The sequence below is a fragment of the Tachypleus tridentatus genome, chromosome 12, assembly GCF_004210375.1.
Source record: "Tachypleus tridentatus isolate NWPU-2018 chromosome 12, ASM421037v1, whole genome shotgun sequence".
Taxonomy (NCBI): domain Eukaryota; kingdom Metazoa; phylum Arthropoda; class Merostomata; order Xiphosura; family Limulidae; genus Tachypleus; species Tachypleus tridentatus.
The window spans coordinates 113,630,988-113,656,151 of record NC_134836.1 but is presented as its reverse complement, the minus strand read 5'-3'; the positions used below and the strand labels follow the sequence as shown (position 1 = coordinate 113,656,151).

The following is a 25,164-nucleotide window of genomic DNA, read 5'->3' as shown; positions in this document are numbered from 1 at the left end:
AATCGAACTTCTGATTTTAGCGTTGTAAATCCATAGAACTACCAATGTCTCAGCGGAAGACAACGCTGAAAATCGGATTTAGATCCATTGTGTAATTTTGTGCTCAAAAGCAAACAAAGAAAAAATATTAGAGACTATTCTTACTCTTAGAATAAACTACAAGTCATTCTTCAGATTAGAATATCGTTCAACTCGTTTCAGTGAATTTGTAAATCGTGTCTTATGTGTTTCCTTACTTTATTTTGTATTCGTTGTTAAGTTAAACAGTAACTAAGTTACTAATTCGGTGATGTGTAGCTGTGGGTAAAACGCGAAACTTGAGTCCACATTAAAACAGAAGCCATTACGCATCACGCGCACAGATGGTTTTCCATTAAACATTACTGGACACAATCTATTAAAAGTAATTAATTACTGTTGAAAAGTGTTGGTATATCTCGGTTTTTATTTCAACAGATCTCAAAGTGTACAGCATGTTAGAAGTTGTAATGTGACAAATAATACACGAAAAAAAAAGATAAATTATCCACTTAACACTGACCACAAAAGGCTTTATTATATACTTAACGTTGACCACGAGGGATTTTTACAACTCTGACTTTGTTTTTTTTTTAAGCTGGAAAGTGATATTTTATCCAGAGTCCACTGAAAGCAAATGGACTAGATCAAACATCATTTTTTTATTCTAGGGAAATTAGGGCTTCAAGTCACAAAATATTGGGTTATATTAACGAAAGTACATCCTACTGATCTATACGTATAATACGTGAATAGTCAAACAATACATTACATACATACATAATTAATCTCTTTATGAACTTTATTAATTAAAATATATTATTATGTAGATTCAAGAGGAAACAATTATTAACCACTGCCCTGCATTTTATTAATTAATATTGTTATATCAAGCACACTTTCGTCGATTTTATAATAATAATAATAATAAACAAACATTTTAAAAGTGCAAAACCTGATATATCCAGGAGGTGTAGAACATTGAATATTTCAACATGGATTACAGAACTCTAAAATAATAAATAAAAATTCAAAAAATAATCCAGCAGATCCATGGATTTTAAATTTTATGTAAATTTAACAGACTAGCATAAAAGTAAGTGTTTCTAAACACATTCTTCTCCTAGTGAAATTACACGTGTTGTATTTGTTTGTGTGGAATAGCATGCCACGTTGGAAATACAACGGGTTTTGATGTGTTTGTGTGGAATAGCATGCTACGTTGGAAATACAACGGGTTTTGATTTGTTTGTGTGGAATAGCATGCTACGTTGGAAATACAACGGGTTTTGATTTGTTTGTGTGGAATAGCATGCTACGTTGGAAATACAACGGGTTTTGATTTGTTTGTGTGGAATAGCATGCTACGTTGGAAATACAACGGGTTTTGATTTGTTTGTGTGGAATAGCATGCTACGTTGGAAATACAACGGGTTTTGATTTGTTTGTGTGGAATAGCATGCTACGTTGGAAATACAACGGGTTTTGATTCGTTTGTGTGGAATAGCATGCTACGTTGGAAATATAACGAGTTTTGATTCGTTTGTGTGGAATAGCATGCTACGTTGGAAATACAACGGGTTTTGATTTGTTTGTGTGGAATAGCATGCTACGTTGGAAATACAACGGGTTTTGATTTGTTTGTGTGGAATAGCATGCTACGTTGGAAATACAACGGGTTTTGATTTGTTTGTGTGGAATAGCATGCTACGTTGGAAATACAACGGGTTTTGATTTGTTTGTGTGGAATAGCATGCTACGTTGGAAATACAACGAGTTTTGATTTGTTTGTGTGGAATAGCATGCTACGTTGGAAATACAACGGGTTTTGATTTGTTTGTGTGGAATAGCATGCTACGTTGGAAATACAACAGGTTTTGATTTGTTTGTGTGGAATAGCATGCTACGTTGGAAATACAACGGGTTTTGATTTGTTTGTGTGGAATAGCATGCTACGTTGAAAATACAACGGGTTTTGATTTGTTTGTTTGGAATAGCATGCTACGTTGGAAATACAACGGGTTTTGAGTTGTTTGTGTGAAATAGCATGCTACGTTGGAAATACAACGGGTTTTGAATTGTTTGTGTGGAATAGCATGCTACGTTGGAAATACAACGGGTTTTGAGTTGTTTGTGTGGAATAGCATGCTACGTTGGAAATACAACGGGTTTTGAGTTGTTTGTGTGGAATAGCATGCTACGTTGGAAATACAACGAGTTTTGATTTGTTTGTGTGGAATAGCATGCTACGTTGGAAATACAACGGGTTTTGATTTGTTTGTGTGGAATAGCATGCTACGTTGGAAATACAACGGGTTTTGATTTGTTTGTGTGGAATAGCATGCTACGTTGGAAATACAACGGGTTTTGATTTGTTTGTGTGGAATAGCATGCTACGTTGGAAATACAACGGGTTTTGATTTGTTTGGTGGTGTTTACGGTTTTTTTGTTTTTGTTGTGATGTGAGAAGTTATCAAAACGAAATGTTTAGTTCTATCACAACTGTAACCAACAGGTGGTGTTGAGAACATCTGATGATGTGCATCAGCCAAATGAACAGCAAACACATCAAAAACACACCAGTGTTAGAAAGATTCGTCAAACACATCAAAAACACATGTGTTAGAAAGGTTCGTCAAACACATCAAAAACACATAAGTGTTAGAAAGGTTCGTCAAACACATCAAAAACACATAAGTGTTAGAAAGGTTCGTCAAACACATCAAAAACACATCAGTGTTAGAAAGATTCGTCAAACACATCAAAAACACATCAGTGTTAGAAAGGTTCGTCAAACACATCAAAAACACATCAGTGTTAGAAAGATTCGTCAAACACATCAAAAACACATAAGTGTTAGAAAGATTCGTCAAACACATCAAAAACACATCAGTGTTAGAAAAATTCGTCAAACACATCAGTGTCAGAAAGATTCGTCGAATTGGATCTAACGCTGCCTTCGAACGTAATAATTAGTGTTACCAACTTAATAACTCCAGTACTGAGGAAACGTCGTACGAACCTAAGGCTTGACGACAACGTTTAAGACAGATTGATCCAACCAATGTTGAGAAGAGTCCATGAGAATACAATCAGAAAACACACAACGACGTTTTAATCAGAGGTGGACACGTCAAAATAAAAACTGCTTTGTTTGCAAAGGACTTTATCAAGCGTAATTATCTTGGCTTGAAGGAAGTTTTTTTCCCCTCTTAAGTACGCAATTGATCTAGGAATCAGAAATACACTAGATACACTTTTAATCAGCAATATGACAACCAGGAATAAGATAGGATGAATAGAAGAACGCAGAAGCCAAATCGTCCACACCGTTTCACAATATAGCACTATACACATTTTAAATGTGAGTTTTTATATAACTCAATGATGTCAGTTGCTATTATGATTAGGACCTTGTTTTTCTATCTTCTTTCATAACAAAGACTGGATGTCACAAAATGAAAAATGGAATTTTCGGTCACTTTTTCTGGTCTTACTGTTAAAATAACTTATTATATTTTAAATGCAAATATTCTAATGTTAGCAATAAAGCAAAAAAACATGGTAATTTCAAGTAATCTGAATTAGCAAGGACTTTAGAAGAAACCTGTTCCAATGGGAAAGATGATTTCGTTAGAACTTCCTTGTGTATTTTCATCTAACCGGCTTTAGAAATATAGTGAGACCTATCAAAAGTCCACCGGAGACTGAAGACAGATTGGAACAATTAAGTTTTCTTTTTGCCACTAACAGCACAAATTATCAGGAATTAATTGTCGTATCAAAGATAAACAAACACACCTTTGGATATCCACCTAGATTGGAAATGTATACAAAAATAAATTATATCGAACTGTTGTTTATACTGAAATATACTGCTTGGTGGATGGTGATAAATCAAAGTCTACAATCATGTTTTGTGCAGTCTTTTCCATAGATTCAGCTTTACAACGATAAGTTTGTCGTTAAGTTGAAGTCACCGATGACTGCTTTGTTTCATTTCAGGTTACACTCTCGAAATCCCCGTTAAATCTCGATAAAACGTTATCGGGGTTCAAAATCAAAGAAGCATCTTTTCTTTAGAGGTGCAGTGTTTGAGAACGAACTCTTGGAGGACCCTTCTTCTTTCAGTGACTCAGACTTTGAGAAGAAACTCTTGGAGGACCCTTCTTCTTTCAGTGACTCAGACTTTGAGAAGAAACTCTTGGAGGACCCTTCTTCTTTCAGTGACTCAGACTTTGAGAACGAACTCTTAGAGGACCCTTCTCTTGCAATGACTCAGACCTCGAGAAAGAATAATTGGAGGACTCTTCTCTTTTAATGGGTCAGACTTGAAAAAGGAACTCTTGGAAGACCCTTCTCTTTTAGTGACTCAGACCTAGAGAAGGACTTTATGTAGGAGCTTTATCCTTCAGAAGCTCAGACTTCATGAAGAGATTTATTCTCAGGGATTTAGTCATCGTATAATACCTATTTTCTATGAAGATATCACGGATAAATTAATCTTGTTTGTTTTAAAGTAGGGGTTCTTAACTTTTTGTTATTAACTTCCACCCGACTGTAAACAATTTTTGGTACTTAAACCCCACTCTCAGAGCAAACGTATCTCTGATTGGTTCTCTATTTAATAGCACAGTTTAAAAAAAATTAAAACTGATAATAGAGTGCTAATTTGTTATATACGTATTTCAATATGATTATGTTGTAATTTATTACAGCATCATTCAAACGTTCGCCTCCCCCCACCTCGCGTGAACCAATGTTTTAGAGTAACATCACGTTGGGCTATACGTTGTGTTGACATGAGGGAATAAAACCTCGAATTTTAATGATGTAAGTTCGTAAACTTATCACTTTCCTAACTGGTTGGGGGACGTCTTGAAATCTATTTTATCAATTATTTGAGAAAGAAGTTTGTGTGTCTGGAATTAAGCACAAACTGTCGGTGTTCTTCCCACCATGGGTATCGAAACCCCGTTTCTAGCGGTGTGAGCCCGCAGGCATACCGCTGTGCCACTGGGAGGGCTGAAAAACAACTAGTAGCAAATATATTATTATGCCCATTTATATTTAAACATTAAATCTAAAAAAAAAAAAAAATGGGACTACGTTTTAGTAACAATATGAGAGAAATATTTTATATTTTCCAAAATTATTAATATAATAACGTTTAAAGGTGTTCTACAAATCTTTTAACACCTTATTCTTCAAAATTCTATTCTGATTTATCTTCAGTAATAGTAGCTAGGATAAGAACAGGACGGTAGCGCAACCTAGGTATCAAAATATAGCTGTTTTTCAGTGACAAAAGGTCAATAACAGATATTGAAAAGTCAAATATAATCTGCCTACATGATGCTAAACATTATACTTTAGACAAATTTATTTTCCCAATATTAGAAGTGGGAACATACATCGCGCGGATTTGAAATATTGGAAATAAATATTAAATTATGTTTGTTTTGTTATCAGACTTTGGTAGGTTTCTTTTTTCTAAAACTTATTGTTTCTCGGGAAGATTTTAGGTGATGGACATTTGAACTGCTCTTCGTGGTAAGATGACGTCGTATACTAGGTCTGACTGGACGACCTGGACTCAGGGTTATAAGGTCACGTAAAGGAACAAGCTCGCCATTACTGTCCAGTGGTAGAGGGTCGTGTTCAGATCGGACTGGAACATCAGGGAGTGACACTGTGAGAACAAAATGTTAAACGTTTTTATTCCAAAAAACAACAATAAATACACGCTTATATGTCGCAAAACTGTTCAAGGTCAATTATACTATAATGAAACTCTTGCTTATATGATACTAGAAAAACGTTTTTATTATGCGATGTGCAACCCCAAACTTTGCGAAATTTTTATCTTGCGTGCATGAAGCTTTGAAATAGGGGGTCATGATTTTCCCGTTTCGCTTCCGTTTCCTGTCAAGGAGAACTTTATTTTTCGCCATTATCAAGGTGAATATATATCGTTATGAATAGCTCATACTATAAAGGAACTTTTGCTTATATGTATGACATTGGAAAAACTTTTTCATTACGCGATGTTTCCATTTCATCCCTGTTTCCCATCACGAAAACGTTACTTGTTTCCATTCTCAGGGTGCAGATATGACGTCATGAATACGTCACACGCGGATCTAATGCAGTGGCACCATGGGTAATTGGCTAGTTGCGAATAATTATTATTTTTCAAGAGAACAACAATACTGAAAACAAAACAGTAATAACACATGATGTATCATATATAGTTTTTCACCAATTATCTTTTGTTAAACATGTCAACTAAAAATAATAAACTTGAATAACGCTGATTTATTTAAGAAACATATTTTAGGATGTGGAGAAAGGGGGTTCAAATTTATCTCCATAAGGTCGTGGGGATTGCTTGCTACTGTCCTAATCTAGAGGACGGTCCAATAAAAACTCGACCAGAAGACACTTGTATGCTATGTAGTGCATGGTCATATCCTTTATTAATTCACAGTTCGTATGCATTTGTTTGATTGTTTGTCCGCGAACTCCTCTTATAATCTGGAGCTAGCAGTGTCAAATTGGCAGATGGATGGCCCGGGGGTATATTTATCTTATAATCTGAAGCTAGCAGTGTGAAATTGGCAGATGGATGGCCCGGGGGTATATTTATCTTATAATCTGGAGCTAGCAGTGTCAAATTGGCAGATGGATGGCCCGGGGGTATATTTATCTTATAATCTGAAGCTAGCAGTGTGAAATTGGTAGATGGATGGCCCAGGGGTATATTTATCTTATAATCTGGAGCTAGCAGTGTCAAATTGGCAGATGGATGGCCCGGGAGTTATTTATCTTATAATCTGGAGCTAGCAGTGTCAAATTGGCAGATGGATGGCCCGGGGGTATATTTATCTTATAATCTGGAGCTAGCAGTGTCAAATTGGCAGATGGATGGCCCGGGGGTATATTTATCTTATAATCTAGAGCTAGCAGTGTGAAATTGGCAGATGGATGGCCCGGGGGTATATTTATTTTATAATCTGGAGCTAGCAGTGTAAAATTAGCAGATGGATGGCCCGGGGGTATATTTATCTTATAATCTGGAGCTAGCAGTGTCAAATTGGCAGATGGATGGCCGGGAGTATATTTATCTTATAATCTGGAGCTAGCAGTGTCAAATTGGCAGATGGATGGCCCGGGGGTATATTTATCTTATAATCTGGAGCAAGCAGTGTCAAATTGGCAGATGGATGGCCCGGGGGTATATTTATCTTATAATCTGGAGCTAGCAGTGTCAAATTGGCAGATGGATGGCCCGGGGGTATATTTATCTTATAATCTGGAGCTAGCAGTGTGAAATTGGCAGATGGATGGCCCGGGGGTATATTTATCTTATAATCTGGAGCTAGCAGTGTCAAATTGGCAGATGGATGGCCCGGGGGTTATTTATCTTATAATCTGGAGCTAGCAGTGTAAAATTGGCAGATGGATGGCCCGGGGAAATATTTATCTTATAATCTGGAGGTAGCAGTGTCAAATTGGCAGATGGATGGCCCGGGGGTATATTTATCTTATAATCTGGAGCTAGCAGTGTGAAATTGGCAGATGGATGGCCCGGGGGTATATTTATCTTATAATCTGGAGCTAGCAGTGTGAAATTGGCAGATGGATGGCCCGGGGGTATATTTATCTTATAATCTGGAGCTAGCAAGGTCAAATTGGCAGGTGGATGGCCCGGGGGTATATTTATCTTATAATTTGGAGCTAGCAGTGTGAAATTGGCAGATGGATGGCCCGGGGGTATATTTATCTTATAATCTGGAACTAGCAGTGTCAAATTGGCAGTTGGATGGCCCGGGGGTATATTTATCTTATAATTTGGAGCTAGCAGTGTGAAATTGGCAGATGGATGGCCCGGGGGTATATTTATCTTATAATCTGGAACTAGCAGTGTCAAATTGGCAGTTGGATGGCCCGGGGGTATATTTATCTTATAATCTGGAGCTAGCAGTGTCAAATTGGCGGATGGATGGCCCGGGGGTATATTTATCATATAATCTGGAGCTAGCGGTGTCAGATTGGCAGATGGATGGCCCGGGGATATATTTATTTGTAGCGCTAAAAAGCGTTCAGAAGGCATGATGTTGATCGGCCAGTGATAGATTTTCAAGGTTTTGCTGAGCTTCAGATTTTATGTTCCTAACCCGTTTCGGGATCCCAAGGGCGTCATGTTTTAAACTTGCAAGCTAACATGACACTCGCGTTCAATTACTAACACAATGTCCATTTTTGGTTCGGACTTACTACCTATTCCCTCTTGTGGTAGCTACAGAAATTAACTGGGGCCACTATTATTCATGTGGGGAGCGCTGGTGTATTTTATGATACGATACATAATTCATACTTTTCTTACCAGCGAAATAGACGCCACTGGGCTGAAAACGTTGACAGCAGTAACAGATGATGATATCCTATGTCATCTGGACAGACTTAACCAAGTCGATGACCAATATATTTTGGTCACTTATGAGCCCATAGTTAAGTATTTTTTATTGAGTACAACCTTTATAGTGACTTGATTCTGTCATCCTTGTGTAGCAGAATCACAACTTCTTGTTTCATTTTGCGCATAACGGATGTTATAAAACGTAACGGGTGCTTCGAACCACTCGGTAAAGTTCAATTGGGTACCGCTCTGGTGTTCATGTTTAGATTCTACAACAACAAAAATGTCAATATTCTTAGCAACGTTAGCAGTATATAGCTATTCCACTTCTTAGCAACGTTAGCAGTATACAGCTATTCCACTTCTTAGCAACGTTAGCAGTATATAGCTATTCCACAGCTATTTAATCTTAACTTGTTCTTAAGTTTACACAAACCCATTTTTCGATCCCAAATTCCTAGATTGGGGCCCATATACAGAGTTAAGCTGAGGAGGCGATGGATGACAGAAAACTTCATGAACAGTTACAAACACCGCACTGAAGGTGCATTACACAGAAAGTCCATGGCTTGAACAGCACGCAAATATATATTTTTTAAAGAATAGCTCATGCTCACCAATTATTGACTTCTGGGAATCACCAGTCATGGAGTTCATTAACGAGAAACGAACCCTGGACACCCTGGTTCGTGCTGGACTCAGGAATGGAGCTGTTGACAGGGTGTACAATAAAGGATTGACTGCAGCGTTGAGCGGAAGAACAAACACAGCAACCCATGCAAATACCTATAACAGAAAACCACAGTTACTTCATCAACGGAACCTGTAACAGAAAACCATAGTTACTTCATCAACGGAACCTGTGTCAGAAAACCATAGTTACTTCATCAACGGAACCTGCAACAGAAACCTACAGTTATTTCATCAACGGAACTTGCAACAGAAAACTACAGTTATTTCATCAACGGAACCTGCAACAGAAAACTGCAGTTATTTCATCAACGGAACCTGCAACAGAAAACCACAGTAGTTACTTCATCAACGGAACCTGTAACAGAAAACCACAGTTACTTCATCAACGGAACCTGCAACAGAAAACTACAGTTATTTCATCAACGGAACCTGCAACAGAAAACCACAGTAGTTACTTCATCAACGGAACCTGTAACAGAAAACCACAGTTACTTCATCAACGGAATCTGCAACAGAAAACTACAGTTATTTCATCAACGGAACCTGCAACAGAAAAGTGCAGTTATTTCATCAACGGAACCTGCAACAGAAAACCACAGTAGTTACTTCATCAACAGAACCTGTAACAGAAAACCACAGTTATTTCATCAACGGAACCTGCAACAGAAAACTGCAGTTATTTCATCAACGGAACCTGCAACAGAAAACCACAGTAGTTACTTCATCAACGGAACCTGCAACAGAAAACCACAGTAGTTACTTCATCAACAGAACCTGTAACAGAAAACCACAGTTACTTCATCAACGGAACCTGCAACAGAAAACTGCAGTTATTTCATCAACGGAACCTGCAACAGAAAACCACAGTTACTTCTTCAACGGAACCTGCAACAGAAAACTACAGTTATTTCATCAACGGAACCCGCAACAGAAAACTGCAGTTATTTCATCAACGGAACCTGCAACAAAAAACCACAGTTACTTCATCAACGGAACCTGCAACAGAAAACCACAGTTACTTCATCAACGGAACCTGCAACAGAAAACCACAGTTACTTCATCAACGGAACCTGCAACAGAAAACAGCAGTTATTTCATCAACGGAACCTGCAACAGAAAACCACAGTTACTTCAGCAACGGAACCCGCAACAGAAAACCACAGTTATTTCATCAACGGAACCTGCAACAGAAAAGTGCAGTTATTTCATCAACGGAACCTGCAACAGAAAACTGCAGTTATTTCATCAACGGAACCTGCAACAAAAAACCACAGTTACTTCATCAACGGAACCTGCAACAGAAAACTACAGTTACTTCATCAACGGAACCTGCAACAGAAAACCACAGTTACTTCATCAACGGAACCTGTAACAGAAAACTACAGTTATTTCATCAACGGATTATACGCGTGACACTGAGCTCATTTGTAACACAAAAAATTACAAGTCAATCACTATTAAATAAGTTTGTTTGTGTTTGGGTTGTACATAAGCACAAAGTTACACAACCGGTTTCTGGCAGTATAAATCCACAGACATATCACTGTGCCACTAGGATGTACTAAAATTGATACTAAGTGTTATTCTGTACGTGTGCCTTACACGATCGCGAATTCAACGGTCAGATCACAGACCTCGTAGATCGTACGTGTAGACGTCTTCAATTTGAATCTGCTGACAAAGAGGGAATGATATCGATCAGAAGGACCCACTGCCACCCACAGCTGAAAGTATCAAGTATTTGACAGCATGAATATTAGACCTTTCGATCCACAGCCCTGTATGCGAACTATCAAGCCATCACGACAATTTTTTTGAATTTTTTTGTTTTAGAAATAAAACAAAATTTACCTAGCTTATATAAATTATGAGCTATTAGAAGTTTCTGAAACTCAGTTGAGATGCTCGGGGTATAATTCAGAAACATATGTCCCTACGTTATATAAAATAACTCTACACATGAAAAATGTATTGTTTTTTGTGATAACCTGGCATAGCCTGGTGTTAGCGCACTAGAATCGTAAATTACGGGTTCGAATCTCCGTCGGTGAGCAGCTCGCCCTTTCAGCTGTGGGGGCATTATAACGTGACGGTCAGTCCAACTAATCGTTAATAAAAGAATATCTCAAGAGTTGGCGGTGGGTGACATTGACTAGTTGCTTTACCTCCCAAATCAACAGCAACTTTATATCTATTACCTCTACCAAGTAGTGTGAAATAAACAACTGAATAACATATATATATTTCATACGTGATATTTACACAACTTTATATCTATTACCTCTACCAAGAAGTGTGAAATAAACAACTGAATAACATATATATATTTCATACGTGATATTTACACAACTTTATATCTATTACCTCTACCAAGAAGTGTGAAATAAACAACTGAATAACATATATATTTCATACGTGATATTTACACAACTTTATATCTATTACCTCTACCAAGAAGTGTGAAATAAACAACTGAATAACATATATATATTTCATACGTGATATTTACACAACTTTATATCTATTACCTCTACCAAGAAGTGTGAAATAAACAACTGAATAACATATATATATTTCATACGTGATATTTACACAACTTTATATCTATTACCTCTACCAAGAAGTGTGAAATAAACAACTGAATAACATATATATATTTCATACGTGATATTTACACAACTTTATATCTATTACCTCTACCAAGAAGTGTGAAATAAACAACTGAATGACATATATATATTTCATACGTGATATTTACACAAGTGGATAAAATAGATTTCATAAGCAATATTCACATACATTTACAACTTTGAAAGCTCAAAATAATTTAAAATGCTTATCTTTATTGTAAATGTCAGTTATTGACTTTTAGGTTTTTCTACATTATTACAAAGTCGTTTTGATAGAACGATAAATTTCTTCTCTGTTTTGAGTTAAAAATACCACAGACAGCATCACGATGTGAAAAATCAGAGGTTTAGAGTGAAAATAATTTTTATATCATATCATAATTATAAGCTGAGCGACCTTTTTTTTTAAAAAAAATTTGTAACCAAAAGGTTTTATTTGATAGATGTAATAAGTTTCATATTCTTAAATTTACATAAATACGGGATCAAATTGTGAGAAAAAAATACCTCGCGATACAATACCTAAAACTTGAGATAGCCGATGACAAAATAAGTTAGCTAAGCCTTTTTCATATTAGGCCCCGGCACGGCCAACTGGTTAAGGCACTTGACTCGTAATCCGAGAGTCGCGGGTTCGAATCTTCGTCACACCAAACATGCTCGCCCTTTTAGCCGTAGGGCGTTATAATGTGACGGTCGAATCCCACTATTCGTTGGTAAAAGAGTAGCCCAAGAGTTGGCGGTGGGTAAATAGATGCATTCCTTCTAGTCTTACACTGCTAAATTAGGGACGGCTAGCTCAGATAACCCTCGTGTATCTTTGCGCGAAATTCAAAAACAAACAATTTTTCATATTGTTTCACGAAAAGCAGTTCTTTTCCTGTCACATTGTAACACTAAAACATTAGATTTTACATCGCACTGTGACATTATAATTTAAATATTGTATTGTTTGTTTGTTATTATACACAAAGGACTATATGTGGTCTGCCCACCTTGGGTATCGAGCCCTGGTTTCTACTAGTGTCTGATGAACTGGAAGCCAGTCAATTGTGTATTTTAATCAATAGCCTATGACTTCGCGATGCTGGGATACGAGCAATTACATTACAACATGACAACCAATGTTGAGAAACAGTAACTGATTAAAAATCGATAAATCCAACACTTGCATTCAGCTTACAGGGTGAAAATAGAATCAATGTATTTATAAATATTAAGGCCACGAAGGTCGTAGTGGGACCGTAAAAACAAACACCAATAAGCTTGCCAAAATAAACCCATAATGATCATAGTTATTTTTATTTATAAATGAAATTAAACAAATAAAAACTTTCCATTAAACGAACTTCAGCTCTGAAATATTTTCTTAATAATATGGAAGAGAGAAAAAACCTTATTTTCCGTAATTTGTTTTTGATTCAATGGAACAGTTTTGCCCTCTAGGCGGGATAAGCTCATCTGGGTGTGGTAGAGCTAATATTCTGCTTGCATAAATAAATTTATTAGATATATGGTAATTATAATATCAAACACTTGTCTCAGTTTTCAATTGGATCAATTCTTTTTTACGTGTTGTGGTTACAGTCAAGTTGGAACCACGGGAAGGCAGCAGTCCATTGGTAGTTTTATATTATTTTAGTTACTCGTTAATGGATCCGGCATGGCCAAATGGTTAAGGTGCTCAATTCGCAGTTTAAGGGTTGAGTGTTCGAATCTCCATCATACCAAACATGCTCGTTTGGGGGCGTTATAATGTGACAGTCATTCCCACTATTCGTTGGTAAAAGAGTAGCCCAAGAGTTGGCAGTGGGTGGTGATCACTAGCTGCCTTCCCTCTAGTTTTACACTACTAAATTAGGGACGGCTAGCGCAGATAACCCTCATTTAGCTTTGCGCAAAATTTAAAATCAAACAAACTTGTTAATAAACGTAGTTTCACTTTATTAATTCTTATCTTGGTTTGTATACCAAGTTTCCAATGTAAATCAGAGTGGTAATCGGTGCTTTATGTGCTCTGCTCACCACGAGTACTGGGAAGAGGGAAGGTTCAATACGAAGATCTAGATTGCTCAACGCTGCTCAGTAGAACAGCAACAGAGCAAATAAAAGCATACCCAGCTTAGCACCAAACCCCTAGGTCCTCCGATGGGGAATTTTACGGATTTAGAACACTAAATACAATGGTTCGATTCCCACGATGGACACAGCAGACACTCCAATGTAGCTTTGCCATAGGAGACAAACAATTTGAAAAGCCTTATTAACTGAATCAAAATTTACTGTTGAATTTTTAAAAGAAGTGAAACATAGTTTTGAGAACCAAAGATGTCTAACCAAGAGTTAAAGCAAGTTAACAGTTATTCTCCCAAATAACGTTAGGGACCATTTTACTGTATTTTTTTTGTATTGATTTCACGGTTTTACGACATCTATTACGACCCTGATTTTGAAATGTTTTGTTTCTAAACATTCAGTAAAATGAAAAGAAGATTTTCTCTAAGAACGGAGTTACGTCTGTAGACAGAACGTTAACATATCGCTTGTAAGTATTTTTAAATGAGCTCTGACGTTTTATTTCTATGTATTCCAGTGATCCGATCAATAAGGGCGGCCAATCTCTGGTCGTATTCCAGTGATCTGATCAATAAGGGCGGCCAATCTCTGGTCGTATTCCAGTGATCTGATCAATAAGGGCGGCCAATCTCTGGTCGTATTCCAGTGATCCGATCAATAAGGGCGGCCAATCTCTGGTCTAATCGTTTTCAGTCAACAACTCTGTAGATGCAGTTTCTGATTCATGACCAACCACAGATTTAATCCAACTCAACTACCAACAAACGGTTGTATTTCATTCTGGTTTAACAATAAATTACATTAAAATACAACTGTAATATTAACTTGAAGTGCCTCAACGTATCTGAACGTTGCATGTAGTCTTCACTTTGATAACACACTACACTGAAAGTACCACACACTAATTCATTTTCCACAACACATTTCTGGATCTTTTGAAAGTTTTTGTTGTTATTGTTGTTTCACATCTTATGTTGCACAAATATTATCGTCGCCATCTTGTCCTTATTTTTGAAATGATAAGTGAGAAAGTTTGTTTGTTTTTAAATTTCGCGCAAAGCTACACGAGGGTTATCTGCGCTAGCCATACCTAATTTAGCAGTGTAAGACTAGAGGAAAGACAACTAGTCATCATCACCCACCGCCAACTCTTGGGCTACTCTTTTGCCAAAGAATAGCGGGACTGACCGTCGAATTATAACGCCCCCACGGCTGAAAGTGCGATCATGTTTGCTGTGACGGGGATTCGAACCCGCCACTTTCGGATTACGAGTTGAGTGCCCTAACCCACCTGGCCATGCCGGGCCTAAGCTAGAGGGAAGGCAGCAAGTCAACAGTTTCTAACGTCAACGTTTATGCTACTATCGTCTTATAAGATAAAGGAATTCTGTCTTCATTATTTATACTTGGGGTCCCAAAAGGTGGAGAATATTTTAGTTTACAAAAAAAGTAATCAGATTTACAGTGTGAGCACGCTAAGCACTGGGCCATACCCTGGACTCTGACAATCGATTCACAACGTTTGGAGCAACAAGTATAGTTGAAACACGATACCAGTTGTTATTAAGATTGTCGTCTTAACTCAAACTATAATTTTAGTTGTGTAGATATGATGTCAGTAAACAGTGGTTGTTTTCGCAAATGAATTAAGTTGGAATCTTCTCCATAATAAAGAGGAATAGGTAATCATTTAAACAAAGATAGCGTTCAGCACAATAGAGTATCAATGCCATATATAACACATTCACGGCACGTAAGAGAAGTTCAGGACCCTGGTGACATTCTCATCACTACCACCATCACGTGCCTCATATCAGCTAAAGTATTGGCACAGTTTTTGCAAGTTTGTTTTTCCAGATCCAATTATACTGTTTTTAATTACGACCCTTTTCACTTCACTCTCACCCCTAACTCACCACCTAGCATCACCACCATTAACATTCTTTCATCCTTTTACCTCTTTTGAAATTTCTTTTTAACAGCGATGAAAATGTACATTAACTTTTAACTAGTAACTTTATCCAAAAACAGCAAATCGATGTAAGAAAAAGAACAATTTAATGGTAAGTTAACATGAAACCTTTGTGAGCTTTCTTTGTAGCAAAAGAGACAACGGCGTCGTCGAAATGAACTTGTTTTACAGAAGGCTGTGAAACATCATATTAAAAACAATTTAGATTGTTCAGTTCTTCGGACCCCGCTACATGGGATGCAACATTTCCTACAATTATCGTCAGATGTGATGCAGGATGCAACATTTTCTAAAATTATCGTCGAATGTAATGCAGAATGCAACATTTCCTACAATTATCGTCGGATGTAATGCAGGAAGCAACATTTCCTAAAATTATTGTCAGATGTGATGCAGGATGCAACATTTCCTAAAATTATCGTCAGATGTGATGCAGGATGCAACATTTCCTAAAATTATTGTCGGATGTAATGCAGGATGCAATATTTCCTGAAATTATCGTCAGATGTGATGCAGGATGCAACATTTCCTACAATTATCGTCAGATGTGATGCAGGATGCAACATTTTCTCAAATTATCGTCAGATGTGATGCAGGATGCAACATTTCCTAAAATTATTTTCGGATGTAATGCAAGATGCAACATTTCCTAAAATTATCTTCGGATGTAATGCAGGATGCAATATTTCCTAAAATTATCGTGAGATGTGATGCAGAATGCAACATTTCCTAAAAGTATCGTCAGATGTGATGCAGAATGCAACATTTCCTAAAAGTATCGTCAGATGTGATGCAGGATGCAACATTTCCTAAAATTATCGTCGAATGTAATGCAGGATGCAGCATTTCCTAAAATTACCGTCAGATGTGATGCAGGATGCAACATTTCCTACAATTACCTTCGGATGTAATGCAGGATACAACATTTCCTACAATTATCATCAGATGTGATGCAGGATGCAACATTTCCTAAATTATCGTCAGATGTGATGCAGGACGCAACATTTCCTACAATTACCTTCGGATGTATGCAAGATGCAACATTTCCTAAAATTATCGTCAGATGTGATGCAGGATGCAACATTTCCTAAAATTATCGTCAGATGTGATGCAGGATGCAACATTTCCTAAAATTATTGTCGGATGTAATGCAGGATGCAATATTTCCTAAAATTATCGTCAGATGTGATGCAGGATGCAACATTTCCTGAAATTATCGTCAGATGTGATGCAGGATGCAACATTTCCTACAATTATTTTCGGATGTGATGCAGGATGCAACATTTCCTACAATTATTTTCGGATGTAATGCAGGATGCAACATTTCCTGAAATTATCGTCAGAGGTGATGTAGGATGCAACATTTCCTACAATTATTTTCGGATGTGATGCAGGATGCAACATTTCCTACAATTATTTTCGGATGTAATGCAGGATGCAACATTTCCTAAAATTATCGTCGGATGTGATGAAAAGTGCAATTTTTTTTGTCCGATCTAAGTTTCTACCGACGTGCGTGTCTCTTTCGTCCTTCCCTTCTCTTCCCTCTTGGTTCCTTCTCCTTTTCCTTCCCTTCTCTTCCCTCTTGGTTCCGTTCTCCTTTCCCTCCGAGAGATCTTATTTTACTTACAGTGAATCCGATCAGTAACATTAAGAAAAAAGTACTGAACCCTTATGACGCTGTAGAAGTGAAACATTGGACGTTGAAAATATTTTGAATATTAAATGTTTCAGTTTTGCAGCTGTAGTAGAGAGTTCTGATGACACCGTAGAAACGAAACGTTGGATGTTGAAAATAATTTGAATATCAGACGTTTCAGTTTTACAGTTGTAGTACGCTGTAGAAGTGAAACGTTGCACGTTGAAAATATGTTATATATTAGACGTTTCAGTTTTACAGTTGTAGTACTGAATCTTAATAACATTGTATAAGTGAAACGTTGGTCATTTTCGATACAAAGAAATATAAGATTCGAAACACCTTTATCGAAATCACATACATTTTTATGTTTGTTTGTTTTTGAATTTCGCACAAAGCTACTCGAGGGCTATCTGTGCTAGCCGTCCCTAATTTAGCAGTGTATGACTAGAGGGAAGGCAGCTAGTCATCACCACCCACCGCCAATTCTTGGGCTACTCTTTTACCAACGAATAGTGGGATTGACCGTAACGTTATAACGACCCCACTGCTGAAAGGGCGAGCATGTTTGGCGCGACGAGGATGCGAACCCGCGACCCTCAGATTACGAGTCGCACGCCTTAACACGCTTGGCCATGCCGGGCCACATTTTTATGTATATAACAACAGTTATATTTCAGTTTACGAGTTAACCTCTCAACATGAACATTTAGTAACCTATTAAAAAACCCAACTGTTTAGTGTCTGAAACAATTATATATATATTTTTAAGCATAAAGCTTTACTGAGCCATCAGAAAAGAGGAGTACTATTTTAGGAATCAAACAGGAAACCCACCGAGTTAACAAACCAACTTTACTGAAATGTTTAATAACTAACTACAATACATAGTCACTTACTAATCTACTGGCCCGGCATGCCCAGGTGGTTAAGGCCCTCGACACGTAATCCGAGAGTCGCGGGTTCGAATCCCCGTCATAGCAAACATGCTCACCCTTTCAGCCGTGGGGGAGTTATAATGTTACGGTCAATCCCACTATTTGTTGGTAAAATAGTAGCCCAAGAGTTGGCGATAGGTGGTGATGACTAGCTCCCTTCCCTCTAGTCTTACACTGCTAAATTAGGGACGGCTAGCGCAGATAGCCCTCGTGTAGCTTTGTGCGAAATTCAAAAAAACTAATCTACTAACGTGTTTAAATGATGATCTAATGAACGTCCACTCAGTTAGTTGCAAACTCTCTTTTTTAACCTGAAGATGACCTAGAAAAGGTCGAAACGTTGTTCTCTGCTTTATTAGTAAAAGTGTTAATACCTATACCAGCCGTTCTGAGATACATTAATTTCCACTCACTAACTAAAATAGGTAGCCACTTACGTGCTTATGTCATTATCACATACCTACCCACTGACCCAGACATATAACTACATGCCACTTACTAACCCACTTACGTGCTTATGTCTTTATCACATACCTACCCACTGACCCAGACATATAACTACATGCCACTTACTAACACACTTACGTGCTTATGTCATTATCACATACCTACCCACTGACCCAGACATATAACTACATGCCACTTACTAACCCACTTACGTGCTTATGTCTTTATCACATACCTACCCACTGACCCAGACATATAACTACATGGCACTTACTAACACACTTACGTGCTTATGTCATTATCACATACCTACCCACTGACCCAGACATATAACTACATGCCACTTACTAACCCACTTACGTGCTTATGTCTTTATCACATACCTACCCACTGACCCAGACATATAACTACATGCTACTTTACTAACCCACTTACGTGCTTATGTCATTATCACATACCTACCCACTGACCCAGACATATAACTACATGCCACTTACTAACCCACTTACGTGCTTATGTCATTATCACATACCTACCCACTGACCCAGACATATAACTACATGCCACTTACTAACCCATTTACGTGCTTATGTCTTTATCACATACCTACCCACTGACCCAGACATATAACTACATGCCACTTACTAACCCATTTACGTGCTTATGTCTTTATCACATACCTACCCACTGACCCAGACATATAACTACATGCTAATCTACCAAAGTCATCTCATAATTAATTTGGCATTGATTACTAATTCACCCCTCAGTTTGTTACCTATTTTCACCTACCTGTGGAGGTATGGTAGCTCCACTAAGTGATGCCACACCCAACAGAATGATGGGCATCCAACAGCAGAAGTCCGTGGCAACTATAACAGTCATCCTTCTAGCCATTGTGGCGTCAGCGCGTGAATCCCTCGAGCGGACAGCTGTCTGTGTTTTCTTAGCCACTCCAAACATCCAGGCGTAAGCCAAGACTATGACAGCAAAAGAAACGAAGTTTAGAGCCAGGAAGACAGACACGGAGTATTCCCAGCCGTGTGGTCTTTCGGGGGTGATGTGTAGCGCCAAGCACACCCCTGACCGCCCATAGAAGTTGGAGAAATAGCTAGTTTGTAACAAAGGGACTCCAGCTAGAAGAACTACCATGACCCACACGGCACCCATGATGAGACGTCTGCTTCATACTTAACCTCTTCAGACGAAACGGGAAAATGATACAGACGAAACGATCCAGAGTTATTATAGTCAGTGTCAAAACAGAAAGTTCACTGGATAGAGTAGAAAGGAAACCAGCAAACTGGCAGAGTGGGCTATGCTTCCAGGAGCTGGCGTAGATGAAGTAAACACCTCGATAGTAAGTGTCCACTGTAGCTATGACAAGCAAGTACATACCCATCAGCATGTCCCCAATTGCCAAGTTAGTGATGAGAAAGGAGTGAACCTGCAAAAAAATGTTTAATCGAATCCTTGTTAATATTCTGATGGGAAAATAGTGGCTGATTCGATATTATATTTATTTCGTGACTTCTCCACCAGTAAATCGTCTACAGACTTCAAAACCCACCAGATGTAATTTTCAGCCACACTGCAGCGATTCATAGAATGGCTCTGAGTTTGTTTTGTTTTTCTTCAATTAGAAAATTTTAACCCATGGCTCTGCCTTCAGCGGTACAGCGGTATGATTGCGGACTCACACCGCTAGAAACCGGATTCCGGTACCCGTGGTGGGCAGAGCACAGATAGCCCATGTGTAACTTTGTGAACCGGGTTACGATACCCGTGGTGGGCAGAGCACAGATAGCTCATGTGTAAGTTTGTAAACCGGGTTCCGATACCCGTGGTAGGCAGAGCACAGATAGCCTATGTGTAACTTTGTGCTTAATTCCAAACAATCAATCGCTGATACACCTTTTAACCGATTTGAGATCTAATTGCAGAGTGAGTCTTCAATTGCCGCGGCTGTAATTAGATCTCCAACAAATCGAGCAAGAGATGGAGCCAAAAGCTAAAATTTGTGTTTGGAAACCAGAACAACTTTAATGCCATTCTATGAACCGCTAGGGCGCACTGTTTAGTGGGTTATAATCTTAGTATTCAATTATATTCATCATATTTTATTTTATCCGCTTTTCCGTTTCGAAATACTACATAAAAACAATTAAATACTTGTACACATTAATAATAAACTTCTTGTCATTGGCTAGTAATGTTTGATATATTCATTTGGATAAATAATGTGATCTGAAGACGTTTCGCTAAGCCTTGTCACACGAGTGAAGAATAGCAGCAAGAACTGATCTTTGCCAAAAAAATATTTACAACAATTAAATTAATCGAATCACCAAAGAATAAGATGGTTTACCTTATTGTTAAGCCTATATGGATCTCCATACAATGACGACAATATTTCCAGCTAAAGCTAGCACTCCGAGGAACCAGATGCAAATTCTCAACACGATGTTGGACATGAGATCTTCGCAAGATGAAAATTCGTCAGCCTTTGGGTAACATTCGTCAACATGAGAGGCCAGACAGCAAAAGCGAAACTCGTCCGTTCGTCTGAAATGATGGAAAGCAAATAGTTATCACTATCCAATGCCCAACTTTTAGGCTACTATTTCACCAACAAATAGTGAGATTGAACGTCACATTATAAAACTCCCTCTTCCCGGCTGAAAGACAAATCATATGTGGGGGGAATGAGGAATCAAAAGTATGACCTTCAGATTAGGAATAAAAGATCCCTAATCACCTGGCCACGCTGGCTTCCACAGTGTTTAAGTATTTATTCATTATAAACAAAAAAATATAACTGTTTGTTAAACATTTTATGTTTCAAGCTAATATGACTAAAGTAGGGACCAGCATTGGGAGTGTTTCTTTGTTTTATGGCATTCTAAATTAGCTACAGAGGGGCTTAGCCCCAAATGTTGAACTGATAGACTAGAAGAAAGGCAAGAAGTCAACAGCACCTACCGTCATCTTTTGGGCTTGAAAGTAATCTAATAATATGGATTTGGCCGTTAATCTTATAAAGCTATTTGTTTTGTTTGTGCGATTGTGAGACGCGAACCATGGACCCTCGGATTCACGGCCTAACAAGCTAACCATTCAGTCATTTCCAGTCAGCTCTGGTGTTTGACTCAAATAAAACAAACATAAAAAGCTAGACAGTACCATACAAATATATTAAGTCAGTATTAAAAACGGGAAAAACCTAAACCTGTGACTGGAACTTAGACATGACGTTCAGGGCTTAAACTGGCAGAGAGAGAATGTTGGAAGTTTCTTGGATTTATTGGAGTTATATTACAGCCAGGGAATCTTTAGAAGTAGTCATGAAAATACTTCAGGAAAGATCCGTATATTTTAATAAGTATATTACAAAAAAGATGGCGCCATAACTCTGGTGATGAACCAGCGGACAAAATGAGCTTATGACAGACCAGGTGTTCTCAAACTCTTTTAGTCTTGATACGAATAAAGTTTTAGGCTCCCAACCTATAACTTTAGCATGGTAATTGAAAAACAGTGCCGTAATAAAAAAAAACCACAAACTCCTCCTTTCGACATACTGTATCATTTAATTAATTCAACATATTTTATCGTCTTATTATTTACTTACAATTAAAATTAGTTCAGTATCTTTGTTTTCGACTCATGTTTGGCGGCCCCTCAAAGAAAAAGCTTCGCTGTCCCCTGGGATGCCGCGGCTCCCACTTTCGGGAAAACTGTTATAGTACGTTTGTTTTTTTTTTGTATTAAAGTGCAGCGTAGAAACAGCTCCATTGCGCCGTCTGCTGACAATGTAACTATAATTAATGACGATTTGAATAATAAAAAAATGTTATACGTTAACTAGCCATCAGTTGAATATTTCAAGTATCGTAAACAAAGACAAACATTCCTTCTGATTAATAATGAAGTCAATTCAGTCATTAAGAGATAGATGGAATGTTAAACTAATTTAAAACTAAGTTTTGTATAATTAGTTCATTCTTCAATAGCTCGTTGGATCTTGAAAGTAAACCATACTAAGCTTTTACAGCTACATAAATCATTAGGCTTAGTGAGATGTTTTAGTTCATAAGGTCCGGATTATGTTTCTCACAGCAAAATCAACAATTTAACATATGAAATGAACACCATTGTACCATACACGAAATAAAAGCTACATGGTGCTAGTGATCCGGTTTCGATCCTGAGTCTGCGTGATAGTCCGTGTTTTCTTTTAGCAAAACCACAACGGGCTTTCTGCTGTGTTCAACGAGGAGAATCGAATCCCTAACCACAGCTTTGTAAACCCGAAGACTTACTGTTATCTCACTGGAGGACTTGCGTGATAGAAGCTGGAAATTGTTACTGGTGATAGGTCTAGCTACTACTGTTTCCCAGAGTATTATTTCTAATGACATCTATTAGTTTTCACAGATAATGTCAGTGTTTGGGGTTGTCACATATTGACATCTCTAGTCACTACTGGTTGTTTGGCCGGACATTATTTCTAAGAATATCTATTAGTTTTCACAGATAATGTCAGTGTTTGGGGTTGTCACATATTGACATCTCTAGTCACTACTGGTTGTTTGGCCGGACATTATTTCTAAGAATATCTATTAGTTTTCACAGATAATGTCAGTGTTTGTGGTTGTCACATGTTGACATCTCTAGTCACTACCGGTTGTTTGGCCGGACATTATATCTAAGAATATCTGTTACTGTTTGCACATATAAAATGCTGAAAACTTAAGAGCGAGATTTGTCAAGAAGTTTAGTTTTTCTCAATATCTGTAAAGCATAACATCTAAGGCGCTAGTAGGACAAAACCTATGGGGCAGAGATGGTGAGAACCATAGAACAGTGTAAAGATATGGTGTGAAATCAATTACTGTGAGAAGAAAATTCACTTCTCTGTATCAAGAGCTACAGAAGAAAAAAAGGATAAATATTTAAATGAATCAGGGAACCACAGAAAGCTAGAGCTGCTGTAATAATACTTTATAAATAGGTGTTTGTTAGAAGTCATACAGGGAACCACAGAAAGCTAGAGCTGCTGTAACAATACGTTATAAATAGGTGTTTGTTAGAAGTCAAACAAGGAACCACAGAAAGCTAGAGCTGCTGTAATAATACTTTATAAATAGATGTTTGTTGGAAGTCATACATGGAACCACAGAAAGCTAGAGCTGCTGTAATAATACTTTATAAATAGGTGTTTGTTAGAAGTCAAACAGGGAACCACAGAAAGCTAGAGCTGCTGTAATAATACTTTGTAAATAGGTGTTTGTTAGAAGTCATACAACTCTCGGTGCTTTGTGATTTGGAGATTTTATTGGTTTATTTTGATTCCAGTAGGTGTTACCATCTCGGTTGCGAGGTGTGGTTATGCGATATTGTTGTTGATGTACTGTATGAATAATGCAAACACATCATAAGTTCCCAGATAGCGTTTTAAATAATTTCATAAGTCAGTTTTATTTTCGAAACGTTTTAGCAATCTTCTCAAGAGCATTTACAAGAGATTGGACATGGACAAACGTACCTAAATGTTTGGATGAAAGTGTTACATATTTAGTGGATACCGGATTCGGGATTATAGTAAATGTTTTATATATATTCAGCGAATACCCGATTCAATATAATAGTACTATCTAGTCAGTATTTGGCCATTCCTTTACCTTCATCTTTCGCAAATGAAATGACGAATCTGTAACAACTAAGTCTAGAACGTTGCGATCAAATTTTAATAAAGTTTGATAACGAGAAGCTTTTTGAGCGAGACAACGGTGAGCCACACATGACATTATTCAGCGAATAGAGTTTGTCAAATAACAAAGTATTTTATTGAACTCTTCTCATGTTATTATTTTTACACATACTAATTTAGGATTAACAATATTGTAAAACAGAGCTTTAGGATACATTCTCGAGGTTACGAAGTCGTGCTTTAGAACCGAGATACTAGGTAATAGCTATCAAAAGAAAGTTACCAAGTTTATTATAGACTAGATTATCACGTCTTACTTACAGGTTTTTTAGTGCAACCAATCCAACAAATACTCGGCTTTCCATTGTTACTATGTTGTTGTGAGTCAGATCCCTGAAAAAAAGTCATTGAAGTTGCTGGCTATAAATCTTTTATAATCAACCATGTTATCAGCATTAAAAACAAAACAACCAGAATAACTAGACATTTATCGTATTCTATACGTTTTTCAATTATGCTGTAAAAACCAATATAAAGTAACTAACTGCTGGTAACTTCAGCCCAATGGCAGAAATAATGTTCTGTATATCAAAGGTCAAGGTCATTACAAACAATG

The 25,164-nt window shown here is 37.5% G+C and overlaps 2 protein-coding genes across 2 annotated transcripts; both read right to left on the bottom strand.

Annotated features, from left to right (window-relative positions):
• Nucleotides 1–530: 530 nt before the first annotated feature.
• Nucleotides 531–20,278, bottom strand: LOC143234383 (G-protein coupled receptor GRL101-like). The gene is made up of 3 exons (XM_076471704.1): nucleotides 19,628–20,278; nucleotides 9,058–9,226; nucleotides 531–5,710 (listed from the first exon to the last, which is right to left on the bottom strand). Exons 1-3 carry the CDS (start codon nucleotides 20,003–20,005, stop codon nucleotides 5,487–5,489), a joined length of 771 nt encoding a protein of 256 aa, XP_076327819.1. The 5' UTR covers nucleotides 20,006–20,278; the 3' UTR covers nucleotides 531–5,486.
• A 938-nt stretch (nucleotides 20,279–21,216) lies between these two features.
• Nucleotides 21,217–24,935, bottom strand: LOC143235730 (G-protein coupled receptor GRL101-like). Its single transcript, XM_076473938.1, has 2 exons — nucleotides 24,870–24,935; nucleotides 21,217–21,400 (listed from the first exon to the last, which is right to left on the bottom strand). Exons 1-2 carry the CDS (start codon nucleotides 24,911–24,913, stop codon nucleotides 21,217–21,219), a joined length of 228 nt encoding a protein of 75 aa, XP_076330053.1. The 5' UTR covers nucleotides 24,914–24,935.
• Between the last annotated feature and the right edge of the window lie 229 nt (nucleotides 24,936–25,164).